General features: G+C 38.7%; 1 protein-coding gene across 1 annotated transcript in view; it reads right to left on the bottom strand.

The window, feature by feature from the left end:
• Nucleotides 1-14,550, bottom strand: part of NBEA (neurobeachin) — a 387,749-nt gene that overhangs the window by 269,989 nt on the left and 103,210 nt on the right. The window contains exon 30 of the mRNA XM_048492774.1: nucleotides 97-158. Coding sequence (XP_048348731.1) covers nucleotides 97-158 — 62 coding nt within the window. The remainder of the gene's footprint in view (nucleotides 1-96; nucleotides 159-14,550) is intronic.

The raw sequence follows: 14,550 nt of genomic DNA, 5'->3' as shown, positions 1-14,550 counted from the left end.
TTGATTTAACATAGAGTAATAATTACTGACTACTTAAGTATACTACGCAATATTCAAACGCAAAAGCATTGTTGCTAAATCTAGAATTCATCTTACCTGTGAACAAAGCAGCATAACAAGTTCGACCACCGACGTGCTTGACTTCATGCAAACTAAGCCTGCAACAAAACAACAACAAAAGAAACACAAACATTAATTCTGCTAAACTGTGAAAAGCAGCAACAATAAAGCGGAATCATTCCAAAATAAGCAACTATTTATAGTGCACTCAAATTACCAAGAGGCTTGACATTGTTGAGTCCTACAAGGGTAATATAAAATATCCTAGCTAATAATCCTTAGCAAAATTGTATATGAGTTTTGTATCAGGGAAAATAGGTACAAAAATGCACTAGAGAGAATGAGAAAACAAAAGGCCAGTGCGCATTTGTAATTTTGAAAATGAAACACAATAAAAAATAATGTAAGTATATAATGATATAATGGCATACATTGCAATAGAGTGCATTGGGGCTTCATATCAAGTACACGAACAAGCATAGCCTAGGGCTATGTTTTTTTCTAAATCACACCTGCTTAATACATTCATGGAGAACAGGATGCAATCAGTATGTTAAGGCTATGTCAAAGGAAATATGCAGTTTAAATAGCTTTATACTAAACTATAAAGTATGGATGAAAACAAAAAAAGGGGGGGCATGGTAAAAATAGCTTGCATTCTTCAAGCCCAGATCTATGTTCCTAGCTGCTATTGGAAATCTCCCAAGAATGACTCAAAAAGAAGCAATAAAGCTCCATAGTGTGACATTCTTCCCAGGTGTGGTTCACTAGGTCTCTGTTGGAGTGCTGAGTCTCTTATTATGAGGGCAACTTCACAGCCTGTACTTTGATTATGTTCCAGACAACATCGTTTCTAATAATCAGGGTGTCTTGGATTAGATGAATTCCAAAGTTCAGCTTTTTCACTGAGAAGAAGCAGCTGAATTATTTGCAGATATGTGCCCCGTACTATGAAGAAGGGGGAGGGGGGAAGGAAGAGATATCATGGTCAGACTTTACCAGTCATCAAGGTTTCAAAAGCTGAGAGTATACTGAGATTCAACTAGCATGGAAACAGAATAATTATTTTGGAAAACACTCATATTCCTCATTCTTAGGAACAATGCATGAACATGTTTACATTCAGGTAACATTCCTGGCTAGTACTGGCTATTCCTATGGCTAACTGAAATATGCAAAGGGCAACTGAACTCCCACAGTCTAACAATCCATTCCCTATATACAGTGGTGGGATTCAAATAATTTAACAACCCGGTTCCAGTGGTGGGATTCAAATAATTTAACAACCGGTTGTTTACAAGCGCCATTTTAACAACCAGTTCTACCAAAGTGGTGCGAACCTGCTGAATTCCATGACTGTCTATATGTTTCTGCTACTATCAAAAGGTGTTCTCAACGTAAGGTAAATAATTTTCAATTTTTCTATTAATCATGTCTTGGGCTAAATGTGCACACATTTCCACTTTAGAGCTAGTGGAAATATATCTGGAGTATATTTCATGGTCCAATTTTGTGGGAGAGGCACAAATAAGTGTATTTTGGGGTGGTAATTAAAATGTCTTGGATGATGCATCTGCCTCATTTCAGATTTCTGCTAACATGCAATAATCTTAGTTTTGATGCTCCGTGTGAGAGTCAGTTGGTGAGGTTCAAGCATATATAACACAGCAAATTCCAAGATTTCATTATGACAACTATATTAGTGCAGTCAAGATAATGCACCAAGTCTTTTTGACAGACAGCAGAAATCTAGAAAGTATTATCCCACAATTACATTCATTTTCTACCCCAAATGAATGTATATTTTCTATTTATAGCAGTCAGGAAAGTCATTTTGTCCTGTACTCTTCCAGTAATCAATGTGATAGTACAAATATTTTAGACAAAAGTGATTTTTTAAATTAAACATGCATAACTAAGTAGAATGCTAACATCTTAAAACTGTACCAACATAGATTTACTATTTCCATAGAGAAAAAAAGGCTCTCTATTGTATTTGCCCCAGGTGCATTTACATAAACATGTACCGGTAGTTTGCTTATTGTGAGCTATATATAAAGAGGAATTGTGAACTTTAACAGGATAGATTTAAAACATAGGACAGAACTTAAGTACGGTGTTTTAAAAGATATGCATAGTTTTCTGGAAATTAAAATAATTCCTTTAACAAAATCATAGCTCTAATCTTTAATCACTATGTAGAATGATTCAAATACACTTGAACAAAGAGCCACTGAAGACAAAAGTGTACACTTCTGTACATTTATTACAGGTAATGAATAAAAACTCTTTTATGTTCACTTTGCTAACAACTTCATCTTATTGTACTGTAAGACAGAACAAGCTGTAGGAAACCAGTAGAATTCTACTCTATCAGATTTACAAGGAGACAGTTAATTAATGAAATAAGAGGTGGATATAAAAATCTCATTTAAAGAGACAATTGCAGTAATGGATCAGCTTCTCTCATTGCTCAATTGCTTAAGAGTAAAAAAGATTAATGGGACACTTATCACCTGCAAACCACATCAACTACTGGCCATCTGACAAAAAAGGGTTAAACAGAAGGTAATACAGTCAAAATCATTCGTAACTAACATGATTATAGTTACTACTGCAAGAGCTATATTGACTTAGTGCCCACTGATTAGAAGAACATACGTCTACTTAAGATGTCACTGCTAGTTTAATAGTTTGTCATCTTGGCTATTAGTAAAAACTCTTCTGTCTTGGACCTTTGAAGTTCATTCTTGTTGCCACAATCTTTTCCCCATCCCCTTGCAATCTTGCACACAAGCCCTCTTCCAACATTACCAACATTTACAAAAGAAGGTACTTTCACACATGAAGCATAAGAATATGCCTTAAAGAAACCCACAGAATGGCCCAACTTGCTCAAAAAACTGATGTACTTGCTGGCGGATGCCACAATGACCTTTAACTCCACACTGAAGATAACTTTTTCCTTACTATTTTTCTTCTGGGGAGTAGGTATCTGGGGAGAACATGAACAGAAGAAAGGTCACGTTTCCCAACACAGTCATGTCTTCCCCGCCATTCCCAGCTTTTTTATTCTTTCTCCTCCCAATACTAGTGAACCAGTTTAGAAGGAACATGGAGTCATGTGCAGCATTATTTTATATATCTTAGAGACTTGATAGTCTCCTGAACATGTATTCCTACATCTTGGATGTCTTATTCTGTGCACCTATCACAACAATATCTTTGATCTTGTAAACTCAAAATAACCAACATGATGTGCCCAAAGGGCAAAAACATAATGTGAAGAACAATGGAAAAGTCACAAGTAAAGGGTAAGGAATAAAACAGCAGCTGACAAGGCAGAATAGATACAACTGTATCTTTATCAGAGATTTTGCATTGGGCATCATACAGTTTAAAGAAGAGATAGTTAGCAATGGTCTGTAGCCTAACAAAAATACTTGACTGAAGTTAAGAGCACAGCTTATCTATACCATTTTAAACTGAAGACTTGGATTATCCAAATACAAAAATGTTTATAACTCAAAACAGCCCGTGATTTTTGAATTCAAGGAGGGGCTGAAAGGAGTATGGTTAGATATCAAAAGTACAGAGACTCAAAGAAGAGTAGTACAAGAAACAACACCCAACAAAAAGTGGGGAATCTGAGTGCCTATGAGCAAAGGGGGGAAAAACTGGAGAACTGGATCCAAACTCTTTTCTACCAGCAGAGTGGCACTTTGGTCTGAAGGGAGTACTTAATTTTGTTAATACCCTCTTTCTACTGCAGCCCCCTTTATCATTCTCACCATTATCCTTGGGAATTCTCACTTGGAAATTATCCTTGGAAATTCTCACTAATATTCCTTGAATGATAATAGAGTATTTCTAGGAGTGCAGAGGAAAAGGTAGCACACCCAACATTTAAAATCAGAGGGAGTTGAATCAGGTATAAATTTATCTGATACAGTGTGATGTAAACAGGATGTTCCAGACAAGAGGGTTCATTCAAGGCCTAGGACCAGAGTAGTGTTTAAGAGAAGGGGTAAATGATGCAAGAAGGCCTGCATTTTTAATGGTTCCTTTGGAGTATGTATGCTACCTCACCGTGGTTGATATGTGAAGTGATGAATTCTGTGAAAATTGAAAATGACAAGAAACAATGACATGGGGTTTTCTAAGTATAAAACAATAAGTAAAATTGTTTCAAAAATATTGCCAACTTCTGTCATAGATTGACTTGCACTCCTTAAAGATCAGGTTGAAAACGCTCTGATTTACATGTCTGTAAAAATACAAAGCAATAATTAAAGGTGTGACAAGATGAATCTTTACAATGGCCCTATAGCTATTCCCTCACAGCTACATTTTGTTAAAACAGAATTTAGGCTGCTTGAGTATGTTTTTGTACAAACAAGTGAGGTTAATTTAAGGTCTAAGATATATTTTAATTGCTAGTATCAGTTGAGTTCTTTTCATATCTCTTAGGTAGATCTAGCGCTTCTTACGTTTAAATGTCCCAGTTAGTTCTAAAATATAAATTGCCTTCTGTATTTGTAATTGTTCTTCATTTCCCCTATCTGAAGAGAAGCTCCTGTAGTGAACATATGCATGAAACTACTGAGAGAAGTCTTTCAGGGATTTGGAGTGAGGTGTGACCAATATGTGGATGACACCCAACTCTATTTCTCCTGAATGGGTGAGCGGAAGTCCTGAACAGGTGTCTGGAGAAGATAATGGGACAGATGAGGGTCAATAAACTGAAGCTCAGTTCAGACAGGACTGTTATGCTGTTGATCAATGTAGAAGCTGCTCGGCGACTATGGAGCAGCCTGTCATGGAGGGGATTGCACTCCTTAAGGGATAGGTTCGTGGCTACGAGATCCTGGCATGCGGCTGGAGGCTCAGATTTTCTCCATGGCATGTAGTGCCTTTTATCAGCTATAGGAAGTTTGTCAGCTGCAGTCACCCTTGCAAAGAAATTATCTGGCCACATGATCCATGTATTGGTCACATTCCAGTTAGAGTACTGTAGTGCACTCTCCATAGGCCTGCTTTTGAAACAGTCTGGAAATATCAACTGGTCTAAAATGAAGCCAGGCTACTGTCAGGTGTTAGATACCGGAATTGAATCACCCCTTGCACTGAAAGATCTGCACTGGCAAAATACACAGTGATAGTTCTTTCCTTTAAGGCTCTAAGTGGCTTGCAGCAAACGTATCTAAGTGACTGTCTCCTCCCATACTATCAACTGTTACAGATCTGTCTCTCAGCCCCAGCTCTCTGTGTCCCCATTTTCAGAGGTAAGGCAGGTAGACACTGGAGACAGGGCATTTTCTGTGGTGTCACCTCACCTTAAGAATGCCCTCATGCCTTCAGGCTTTCCTGACACTAACCTTACAGCACCAAGAAGCTAGAACAAATCTATTTACCCAGACTTTTAATGGGAGGGTTGTGTTAAGATTTGTGGATAGTTCTTATGCTGTTTAACTGCAACTGGTTGTGTTAACGTTGTGGTTTTTAACAGTAAGCTAGAAGGAGCAGCACAGAAATATTCTAAATAAACAAACATGGGAAAAATTAATTTTGGTACTTTGTAAAGTTCCTCTATTTTCCTATTATCACTATTTCAGCTAATAGATAATTCCTTCTATGTTGTTTCCTTTCCTGCATCAAATGCACTTAACTTTTTCTGTTGTGCACATGATTTTGGGCCACTTTATATTGGACCGGGGCCATACTGATTGCCAAACAACTTTGGCACAGATAGCAAACTTTTAATCTAGCTGCAGTCATATCTAAGACTGCTTTTTGCCATTAAGTCACAGGTAACATATAGTGACCCCTTAGAAGTAGATTTTATACAGCATAAATCTTTAGGATGTTATAAAATATCTGTTTTTGCATTTTTGTTCCCACAGCACAGGATAACACAAGCACTGTCAGCCAAATTTTTTTCACGCCTGCTGCACAGAGCTGTTGTCAGTTTCACAGTCGAGCCCTCCTTTTTGTGTGCTGCAACAGATTCTCCGCAAAGATTCCCCTTGGAGGTTTCCTCTGCTTACAACTCATCCACACACGATTTCTCTGTAGAAAGTACATGAATAAAGTTTGTTTTACCTAGTGATCCCCGCATGTATCATTTTTTCATTTCTGTTGTTGTTTTGTCTGCGAAGCTACAGCGACACTAATATGCACATACTGCAGCTTCTCTAATTGTATCGCTGTAGCTTCGCAGACATCCCCCTCAAAATCAAAAAAGGAAAATGACTTGTGTGCAGGATTGCTAGGCAAAACAAACTTCGGTCATCTACTTTTTACAGTGAAATAACAAACAATGGGCCGCAAGCAGAGGAAACCTCTGTGGGGAACCTTCAGAGAACTTCTGCTGCAGTTTACAAAATGGTGCGCATCAACAGCAAAAATGAAAGTAAGAATAAGAGAAATAAAGTGCTTCCTGCCTGCTTTGTGTTTTTCAGCATCCTAAATATGTTATATTTATGCTGTGCGGAATCCACCAGAGTTTTCAAGGCAAGACATGTTTAGAGATGGTTTGCTACTGCCTCTGTTTAGTAACTCTGGTTTTCCTTGGTTGTCTCCCATTCAAATACTAATGAGGGCAGCCCTGGTTTGTATTCTGCGTGGGCTGAAAGAATTCTGAGAGAACTGTGATCAACCCAGCAGACTTCAAGAGGAAGAGCAGGGAATCTAACCTGGTTCCTCAGATTAGAGTCTGCCCTTCTTAACCACTACACCATGCTGGCTCTCAGCCTGTTTGATACAGAACCCTAAAAGTTTTTTTAGACGCCCCCCCCCCCCAAAAAAAAAGACATTTGCTACTTCCTAGCACATTATGCAATGGAGCCTCTAGCTATGAATGTTCCCACTAGTTATCATGACCAGTCACCACTGACAGACCTATCTCCCATGGATCTGTCATCCTATTTTAAAGCCCAACTATGCTTCTTGCACACTGACTAGGATACCAAAAAAAGGTATCCTCCATATTAGACTGTGTTTGTTACATACATGGCATTTGTTAAGCTACAGAATTTAATAATCAGGCTGAAAGTTTAACATTTTCCCACTAAACTTTTAAGAACCAGAAGAACATGTGTTTTCTACTTCTGCTCATACTTTTATACCACATTTTTCTATTTCATAATTCAATATATTACACCCGCACTTAATCCTATGAGGTAGTTTAATGGTGGCATACATTTTTTTTGATGCAACATAGCAACCACTCCGGGAGGTAGTTTAAACTGAAAGATTCAAATTGTCATTGGTAGTTAGCCTTCTGTTCTTGTGAAGATGAATGCCTGGGTGATAGCTGCCCAACTTCAAATATACTTGGATAAGATTGAAAAATAAGGACACTTTTAACTCTGCTGTTGGCCTGGATTTGGAACTGAAAACCTCAGAATGTCTACTAGATGTTCTTCACTAGCAAAAAAGAAGAGTGCAACTTTATGGATTTTCTTGAACATCTCACAGGATGTTGATCCTAAAATATATTCTTATGGATTATCTATCTTGAATATGGCATATTTGTTCTTATCTGTAATTTAATTTTTTTAATCCAACCAATTTATTCCACTGAGATACACAGTAGGCTGGCTCACTTTAATTAGAAAACATATTAAGATCAACACAAATATATTTCTGACATAGTTCAGAATTATAGTTCTGGTTGATAGTACAATCCTATTCAGAATACTTGAAATTAACGGGTAGCAGTGGCGTAGGAGGTTAAGAGTTCATGTATCTAATCTGGAGGAACTGGGTTTGATTCCCAGCTCTGCTGCCTGAGCTGTGGAGGCTTATCTGAGGAATTCAGATTAGCCTGTACCCACCCACTCACGCCAGCTGGGTGACCTTGGGCTAGTCACAGCTTTTCGGAGCTCTCTCAGCCCCACCCACCTCACAGGGTGTTTGTTGTGAGGGGGGAAGGGCAAGGAGATTGCAAGCCCCTTTGAGTCTCCTGCAGGAGAGAAAGGGGGGATATAAATCCAAACTCTTCTCCTTCTTAACTAAATAGGACTGTATTATAAAATTTTGTGAGGAAGTGTTAACTGTGGAAGAATTCAGTACGGCACAAGTAAAATTTCAAGACTAAACAAGAGACTGTTGTGGGTTTTCTAGGCTGTGGTCTGGTTGTTTTTGCTCCAAACGTTTCATATCCCTGTAGATGCCAGCCATAGATGCAGAAGAAATGTCAGGAGCAAAAACAACCAGACTACAGACACACTGCCCGGAAAACCTACAACAGACAGTTGATTCCGGTTGCGAAAGCCTTCAGCAATACGCTAAACAAGAGATTTTGGATAATCCAGAATCTTGCCTGGTAAAAACATACATAAACGCAATTCAGATCATGCTAAAAAGGTGTGCTGTTTAATAACCAAAAAGGCTTTCCAAAGCTCCTGTTTGACCCAAGGGAGAAAGCAACATTCTGGTAATCTGCATGATCTCCCAATGGAGCAAAAATCTGTTCTGGCAGACTATGATGTGCAGGAGAGAGATCCCCTCTTCCACATCATAGACCAGAATTGGTGCCTCCTGTAGATTCTGTTAGCCAATTTAAAAATCCTCAGGATATCCAATAATAGATTTCACTGCAACTTGTTTAGTTCTCAGTCTGAAAATGTAGCTGTTCATTACTCCTTTGTATGGGCCAAATTCTATCACCACTGCTATTTCACTGGTGTCAGGTTTAGGAGATACAGTTGTGTTTCAAGATGCACGTCTTGCCCTTCATGCAGCACAATGTTGTAAGTACAGGATACACATGGGCTTTCAAGTGTAAATGGAATATCAATAAATGGATTCAGATATTCTGTTCAAAAGCACTCAAGAAAATTCAATGCCACTCTGACTAGGCTAAAATAGGCTACAGGTGACTCTCAGGCTGCAATTTGCCAACATGTACTTTAGAGATTTACTCTCCTTGTTCCAGAAAAATGCAAAGGTGAAGTTTCAGAAAATACTTCAACCTTTTAAGGACCTGGATGATTGACATTTAACACTAACATGGTCAAGATTTTTTTCTTATTGCCTACCCATATGAAATTTGTACTTTATTTTATTTTCCTTGTTTATATTGCTCATTATAAAAGTGGGCTTTAAAAATGTATACCAATGTGTTTTCTTGCCACATCATTTTCAGATTCTCCATTCTAAGTTTTCCTGTTATATTCATTTTGATATTATTCTTTCCTATTAAATAATGGAGACATTTTCAAATTGACTTTTTAAAATCAAGTCAATATACTCTCCACTCTATGTAACCGGAGTGTGAGAATGGACTGGAAAAAAAAGATACACAATATTAATATCCCAGATGACAAAGAAAATGGCATGTGGCCCATTTATTAATCTGTAGTAGGGTTCTTCAAAGTTTTTTTTTTAAACTATTATCTTGTTCTTGCTCCTTTATATTAGGATCCCTTCATATTAAGGGGATCAACCATTTCCCCCTCTTGGGGAGGGCTTTAAATATGGGTCTCGTTGGACACCCTTTTTAATCATATTAACCGCTGTTTTTAAAACTGATGGAGCCTGTGTAAATTGTAGTTTACTTATATGTAGTTAATTTTGCTCCCTTTGTTTGGTTTTACTGTGGGAGATTCTATGTTGTACATAAATAAAATTAGTTCAGGGCTATTGATTCTTGTAGCACTGAATATTACTTCACAAACAAAATTTCTATGTTAAGCAATACTAATTATTTAAAATAAAGACAAAAATTGAGAACACAGTACTTTCCAAATTTTAGATTTTATTGTTCAAACATTAGAAGTTATTCAAATGTCAGATGCTAATGAGTCATTGAAGCTTGCTGCTATGCAATACAGAGATTGGTCTGCCTACCTACCCTGGGCAGATGTTCAAAACAGATTGCGCTGTGGCCAAAAAGATAAAAAGTTCTTGCATTACCAACTGCTTCTCACTTCCTCCTGTGAAGCAGGTCCCTAACTCTTCTGTCAAACAGTATCTCCTGCCAAGAAGCACAGAAACTGTCAAGACCCTGCGCACTGCTTCCACAGGTATATAAAGATGTGAAAGTCTATTGTGAACATCCTCTTTGACCTTTTCACATTCACGTTTAATCATTTCCCCGACCAAAAACTGTTGGCATACTTAATATGCGGTGGCACTTCTTCAGGTATATTTAACGGAACAAGATGTTCCCTATCAGAAGCATTTCAGATTCCAGAAACTACAAAGACTGAAAGGACATATGCAGGTATTCCATTTCAGCAATCATCTCTTATGTCAGCATTAACTAAAACAAAGGAAAGCTCTGCCCAAGCTATATATCAAGTCCCATTAACTATGGAGGCTGTATACAGCTAACAGACTGCACATCTTGTTTCTGCTTGTGAAGGAATCACTATAAAATGGAAAACAAATTTTGCAAAAGAGAAGTGTTACCACATTTCATTTAAGGCTTTATAGTCTTTTTAGCAGCAACTACTCCTGCAGCTGCCAGTGCAAATGAAGGCCTGCTTCATATCTGTTTCTAAAAACTATCAACTTTAAAATGGAGATAATTAGGCCATATATATATATAAGTTGTGATGTTAACTGCTCTTGAGACAATGAAGTCTTCAACCCAACTGGGGTGTTCTATGTAGTACTTATGAAAATGCAGTATCTTCAGTATTCGGGAAGTTATAAAGTAACTAGCTTGTCTTTCAAAAATTGTTGAACGTTATCACGAGCAAGAACGACACACCCCATCTTTCAAAAATCTCTTTGCTGGATAACTCTTTGAACCAGTCACATTGCAAGTCCAGCATACAATGCATGATCTAAAAGTCATATGTGACATATCGAAGTCTACATTCAAGTTTATGTATCTACTATCTACATCATTTGCAGTTGGGTGGTTCTGAAAAATATCCGATAAGCAATATTGTTTCTAGTACCTGGCCACTAAAGAATGCACATAGCCATATTTTCCCTTACAAAAAAAAGTCAGGTTTGCTATATGGCCTGCTGCAAATCCAAAGAATAATTCTAAAAAAGGTTTATAGTTCTCCCTCCCACACTGTGACTTTCCACTTTGCAGGTTTCCAGATTACAAGTGGAAAGTCACCCCTACCCCCTACAGAATGCCGGAATTCTGCTTACCTGGAGGCCCGGGGCAGGGGTGAGGTCAAGGAGGCACAGAGCTGCTGGTGGTAGGTGACAGAGGACTGAAGAAGGAAGGAAGAGCCCGCCCCTGGACTGGAAGTGGGGGGAATTTTATGCAGTTTCCAACATTGCAGGTGGTGCTGAATCCCTAACTCCCATGATGTAGGAAGAAGGACTGTACTAAGAAACCTATTCAGCTCTATTCAGTGAGGTGTTGTCCCAAGAAAGTATTCTATAGCTTGCACTGCAAGTGTCCTAGGAACATCTACCCCTAATTTGACCCAAATTTGCTTTTCCCAAATCTTCTAAATGTACCTGGGATTCAGAACAAGATAGCACCATACTGCCAGGCTGGATCAGACCAATGGTCTATCAAGTGCAACAGAGATAGTATCAGCAGTCACAAAGAAGTCTAAAAACAAGCTCTTGATTAGGCCACTGCTGTTCATTCCTGGTATTTGAGAATTATCTAAAAGACCCATGATTTACAGATATGTCCATTTAATTGTCTACTAATCATTTTTAAACACTTCTGCTGAATGTTGACCAAATCCATGTTTTTGGAAGGGCTCTAAGATGGCATAGAATCAATCCTTCTGAATAAAACATTACAGGTTTGGATTAATACTTATTCTCTGTCTGGCACATTAACATACAGAGCTATACTTTGTTTGACATAAAGATGTTAGTAGACTGTATTTCCTCAACCACAGAACAGAGCATGCCAGACCTTCGTTATTGTAGAAATCTCCATCTGGGTCCTAGTGCCTATACAGCCCTGCTCCCCTCATTCGTTTGAAAGTAAACATATATTTTGCCATAAATGCTATTGTATCAAAGTACCATGTTCAATAATGAACACAGTAATGGTTCGGGACTATATTTCGGGATTATATTTTAATGCGGAAGCATACAGTTTTCTCAACTGCCTCACCTCAGCTGACTGAACTAACATTTTTATGCTGAAGAGTATAGACATGACAGAACCAACTATTATCCTGTGTTAGTATTTTAGAACTTATGAAAAGCAAGCTGCTTTGAATCATATTTTGAAGTATAAGAGAACAAAAATCATTTACTGAACATTTAGATATTTATAACCCACTTCCCCCCTCAGGCTGGTAGGGAGTGGGGGATCTTCCCCCCAAGATCCAACAGTAAGCTTCCATGTCAGAGTAGAGTCTGTGAACATGAGTTTCTGGGAAACACTCTAACTACGGCACTCATGTTGTCTTATAAATAGTGAAAAACTTCAAGAAGATGCCCTCCCAATGTCTCAGATCAATGGACAAAACTACTTATCCAGCTTGTTTTTTCTTTTACATATTTCTACACATTTGTGAAGTATTTATCAAGTAAATGGCATGTTATAGAGCAGCTATTCATGAATTTCTAAAATACACAGGTGATATGAATGAAACACACAATTAAACTTTTCCAATGAGATTGACATGCAATTTTGAACACCACTGTACCCAGTTTAATGTTGGCTCACGAGATAGAAATTCTTCGAACAGTTAATAAATTACTTTTTTGACATAAGCAATCATAGGAAGATGGAAAATGCTATAACTATCTGCAAGCTTGGTGCATGTGAAGTGCCTGGACCACAGAGATCTCAAATTAATAGAAGTGTATCTAGGAATGATTTATTCATTAAAAATATCCCTCCTTTCCTTGTGATTCAAATTGGCTTTTAAATAGCAGTTAAAAACATTTCCAATTAAACCAAAATAAAACAACAATCCCCAAAACTTTCTCTCCGTCCCCTTAAAAGATACCTGCTTTGAAAGCCCTAGCAAAAAGCCAAGCCTTTCAGCACCTCCTGAAGATCTCCAAGGAGGGGGCTCCCATCACCTCTTCAGGGAGCCCATTCAATGGAGGAGGAACCATAGTGGAACAAGCCTGGCTCTGCTTGTTCCCAAACTGGCCAGCCTAAGTGGTGGGATAGCAAACAGATGGTTGTCTGATAACTGTAGTTGGAAGACATAAGGAAGGAGACGGTCTTTCAAATATGTGGGTGTTTGCGAAGGGATTTAAAGGTCCTAACCTGAATCTTAAAATTTGTAAGCAGACAGGCAACCAGTGTAGCTGTTTCAAAACAGGCAGCATATGTTCCCAGAGACGAGTGTCTAACAACCATTGGGCTGCTGCATTCTGGACCACTTGTAGTTTCTGAGCTGTCCTCAAGGGCAGCCCCACATAGAGAGTGTTGCAGTGTTCCAACCATGAGGTTACAGAAGTATAGATCAACTTGGATAGTTGCAGAAGCATGGATTTGTGAAAGCACACAAGAGGGTGGTTGTGGTGGGTTTTCCAGGCTGTGTGGCCGTGGCGTAGGAGGTTAAGAGCTCGTGTATCTAATCTGGAGGAACCGGGTTCGATTCCCAGCTCTGCTGCCTGAGCTGTGGATGCTTATCTGGGGAATTCAGATTAGCCTGTACACTCCCACACACGCCAGCTGGGTGACCTTGGGCTAGTCACAGCTTTTTGGAGCTCTCTCAGCCCCACCCACCTCACAGGGTGTTTGTTGTGAGGGGGGAAGGGCAAGGAGATTGTAAGCCCCTGTAAGTCTCCTGCAGGAGAGAAAGGAGGGATATAAATCCAAACTCCTCCTCCTCCTCCTCCTCCTCCTCCTCCTCCTCCTCCTCCTCCTCCTCCTCTTCTTCTTCTTCTTCTTCTTCTTCTTCTTCTTCTTCTTCTTCTTCTTCTTCTTCTTCTTCTTCTTCGCCTTCGACAATACACTGCACACAAGAAGGCTGATAAGCAATACTGATGTGATCGTGGAAGGTGATGCTATTACTATTTCAAAAAACAGGACTAGGTAGGCACTAGGACCCAAGCAAAGCATTCTAGAACAAAGAAGGGCCAGCATACGGCAGATGAGTATACAGTTCTACTGTCATCTTTTGGCAGAAAAGGGTATAGAACATTTATTTTCATAAACTTACATAAATTCCACTGAGAGAAAATAATTTTTGAAGGGTCTTTGGAATACGTTTTTAAATGTTCATATTTTTAAAAATTGGATATTAATGTAAGTCCTGCATGGTGGGTGCCACTGTGAAGCTGAGAAGAGAATTCCATGCAGTTGGCAGGAAAAAAGATCTGTTTTGGCTGGCAACACTTGTGTTCTCCCTAGCTGCGCCAACACAAAATGCCAAAATGGATCTTTTATAAAGTCCTAAAGATGTTATATTTATGCTGTGTGGAATCCACCTTTGTGAAAACAATCTGACAACTGGACAATTTTAATCTTTTTTTTGTGATTGAAAATTAAAAGAACAAGAGATTGGAGCCAGTAATCTGATAGCTAAGGTCAATGAGAATTGTGGTTTGTTCCCATGTTCGCTTCCCTGTTGCATA

The sequence above is a fragment of the Sphaerodactylus townsendi genome, linkage group LG04 (assembly GCF_021028975.2).
Source record: "Sphaerodactylus townsendi isolate TG3544 linkage group LG04, MPM_Stown_v2.3, whole genome shotgun sequence".
Taxonomy (NCBI): domain Eukaryota; kingdom Metazoa; phylum Chordata; class Lepidosauria; order Squamata; family Sphaerodactylidae; genus Sphaerodactylus; species Sphaerodactylus townsendi.
This window is presented reverse-complemented; position numbering and strand designations above follow the sequence as displayed.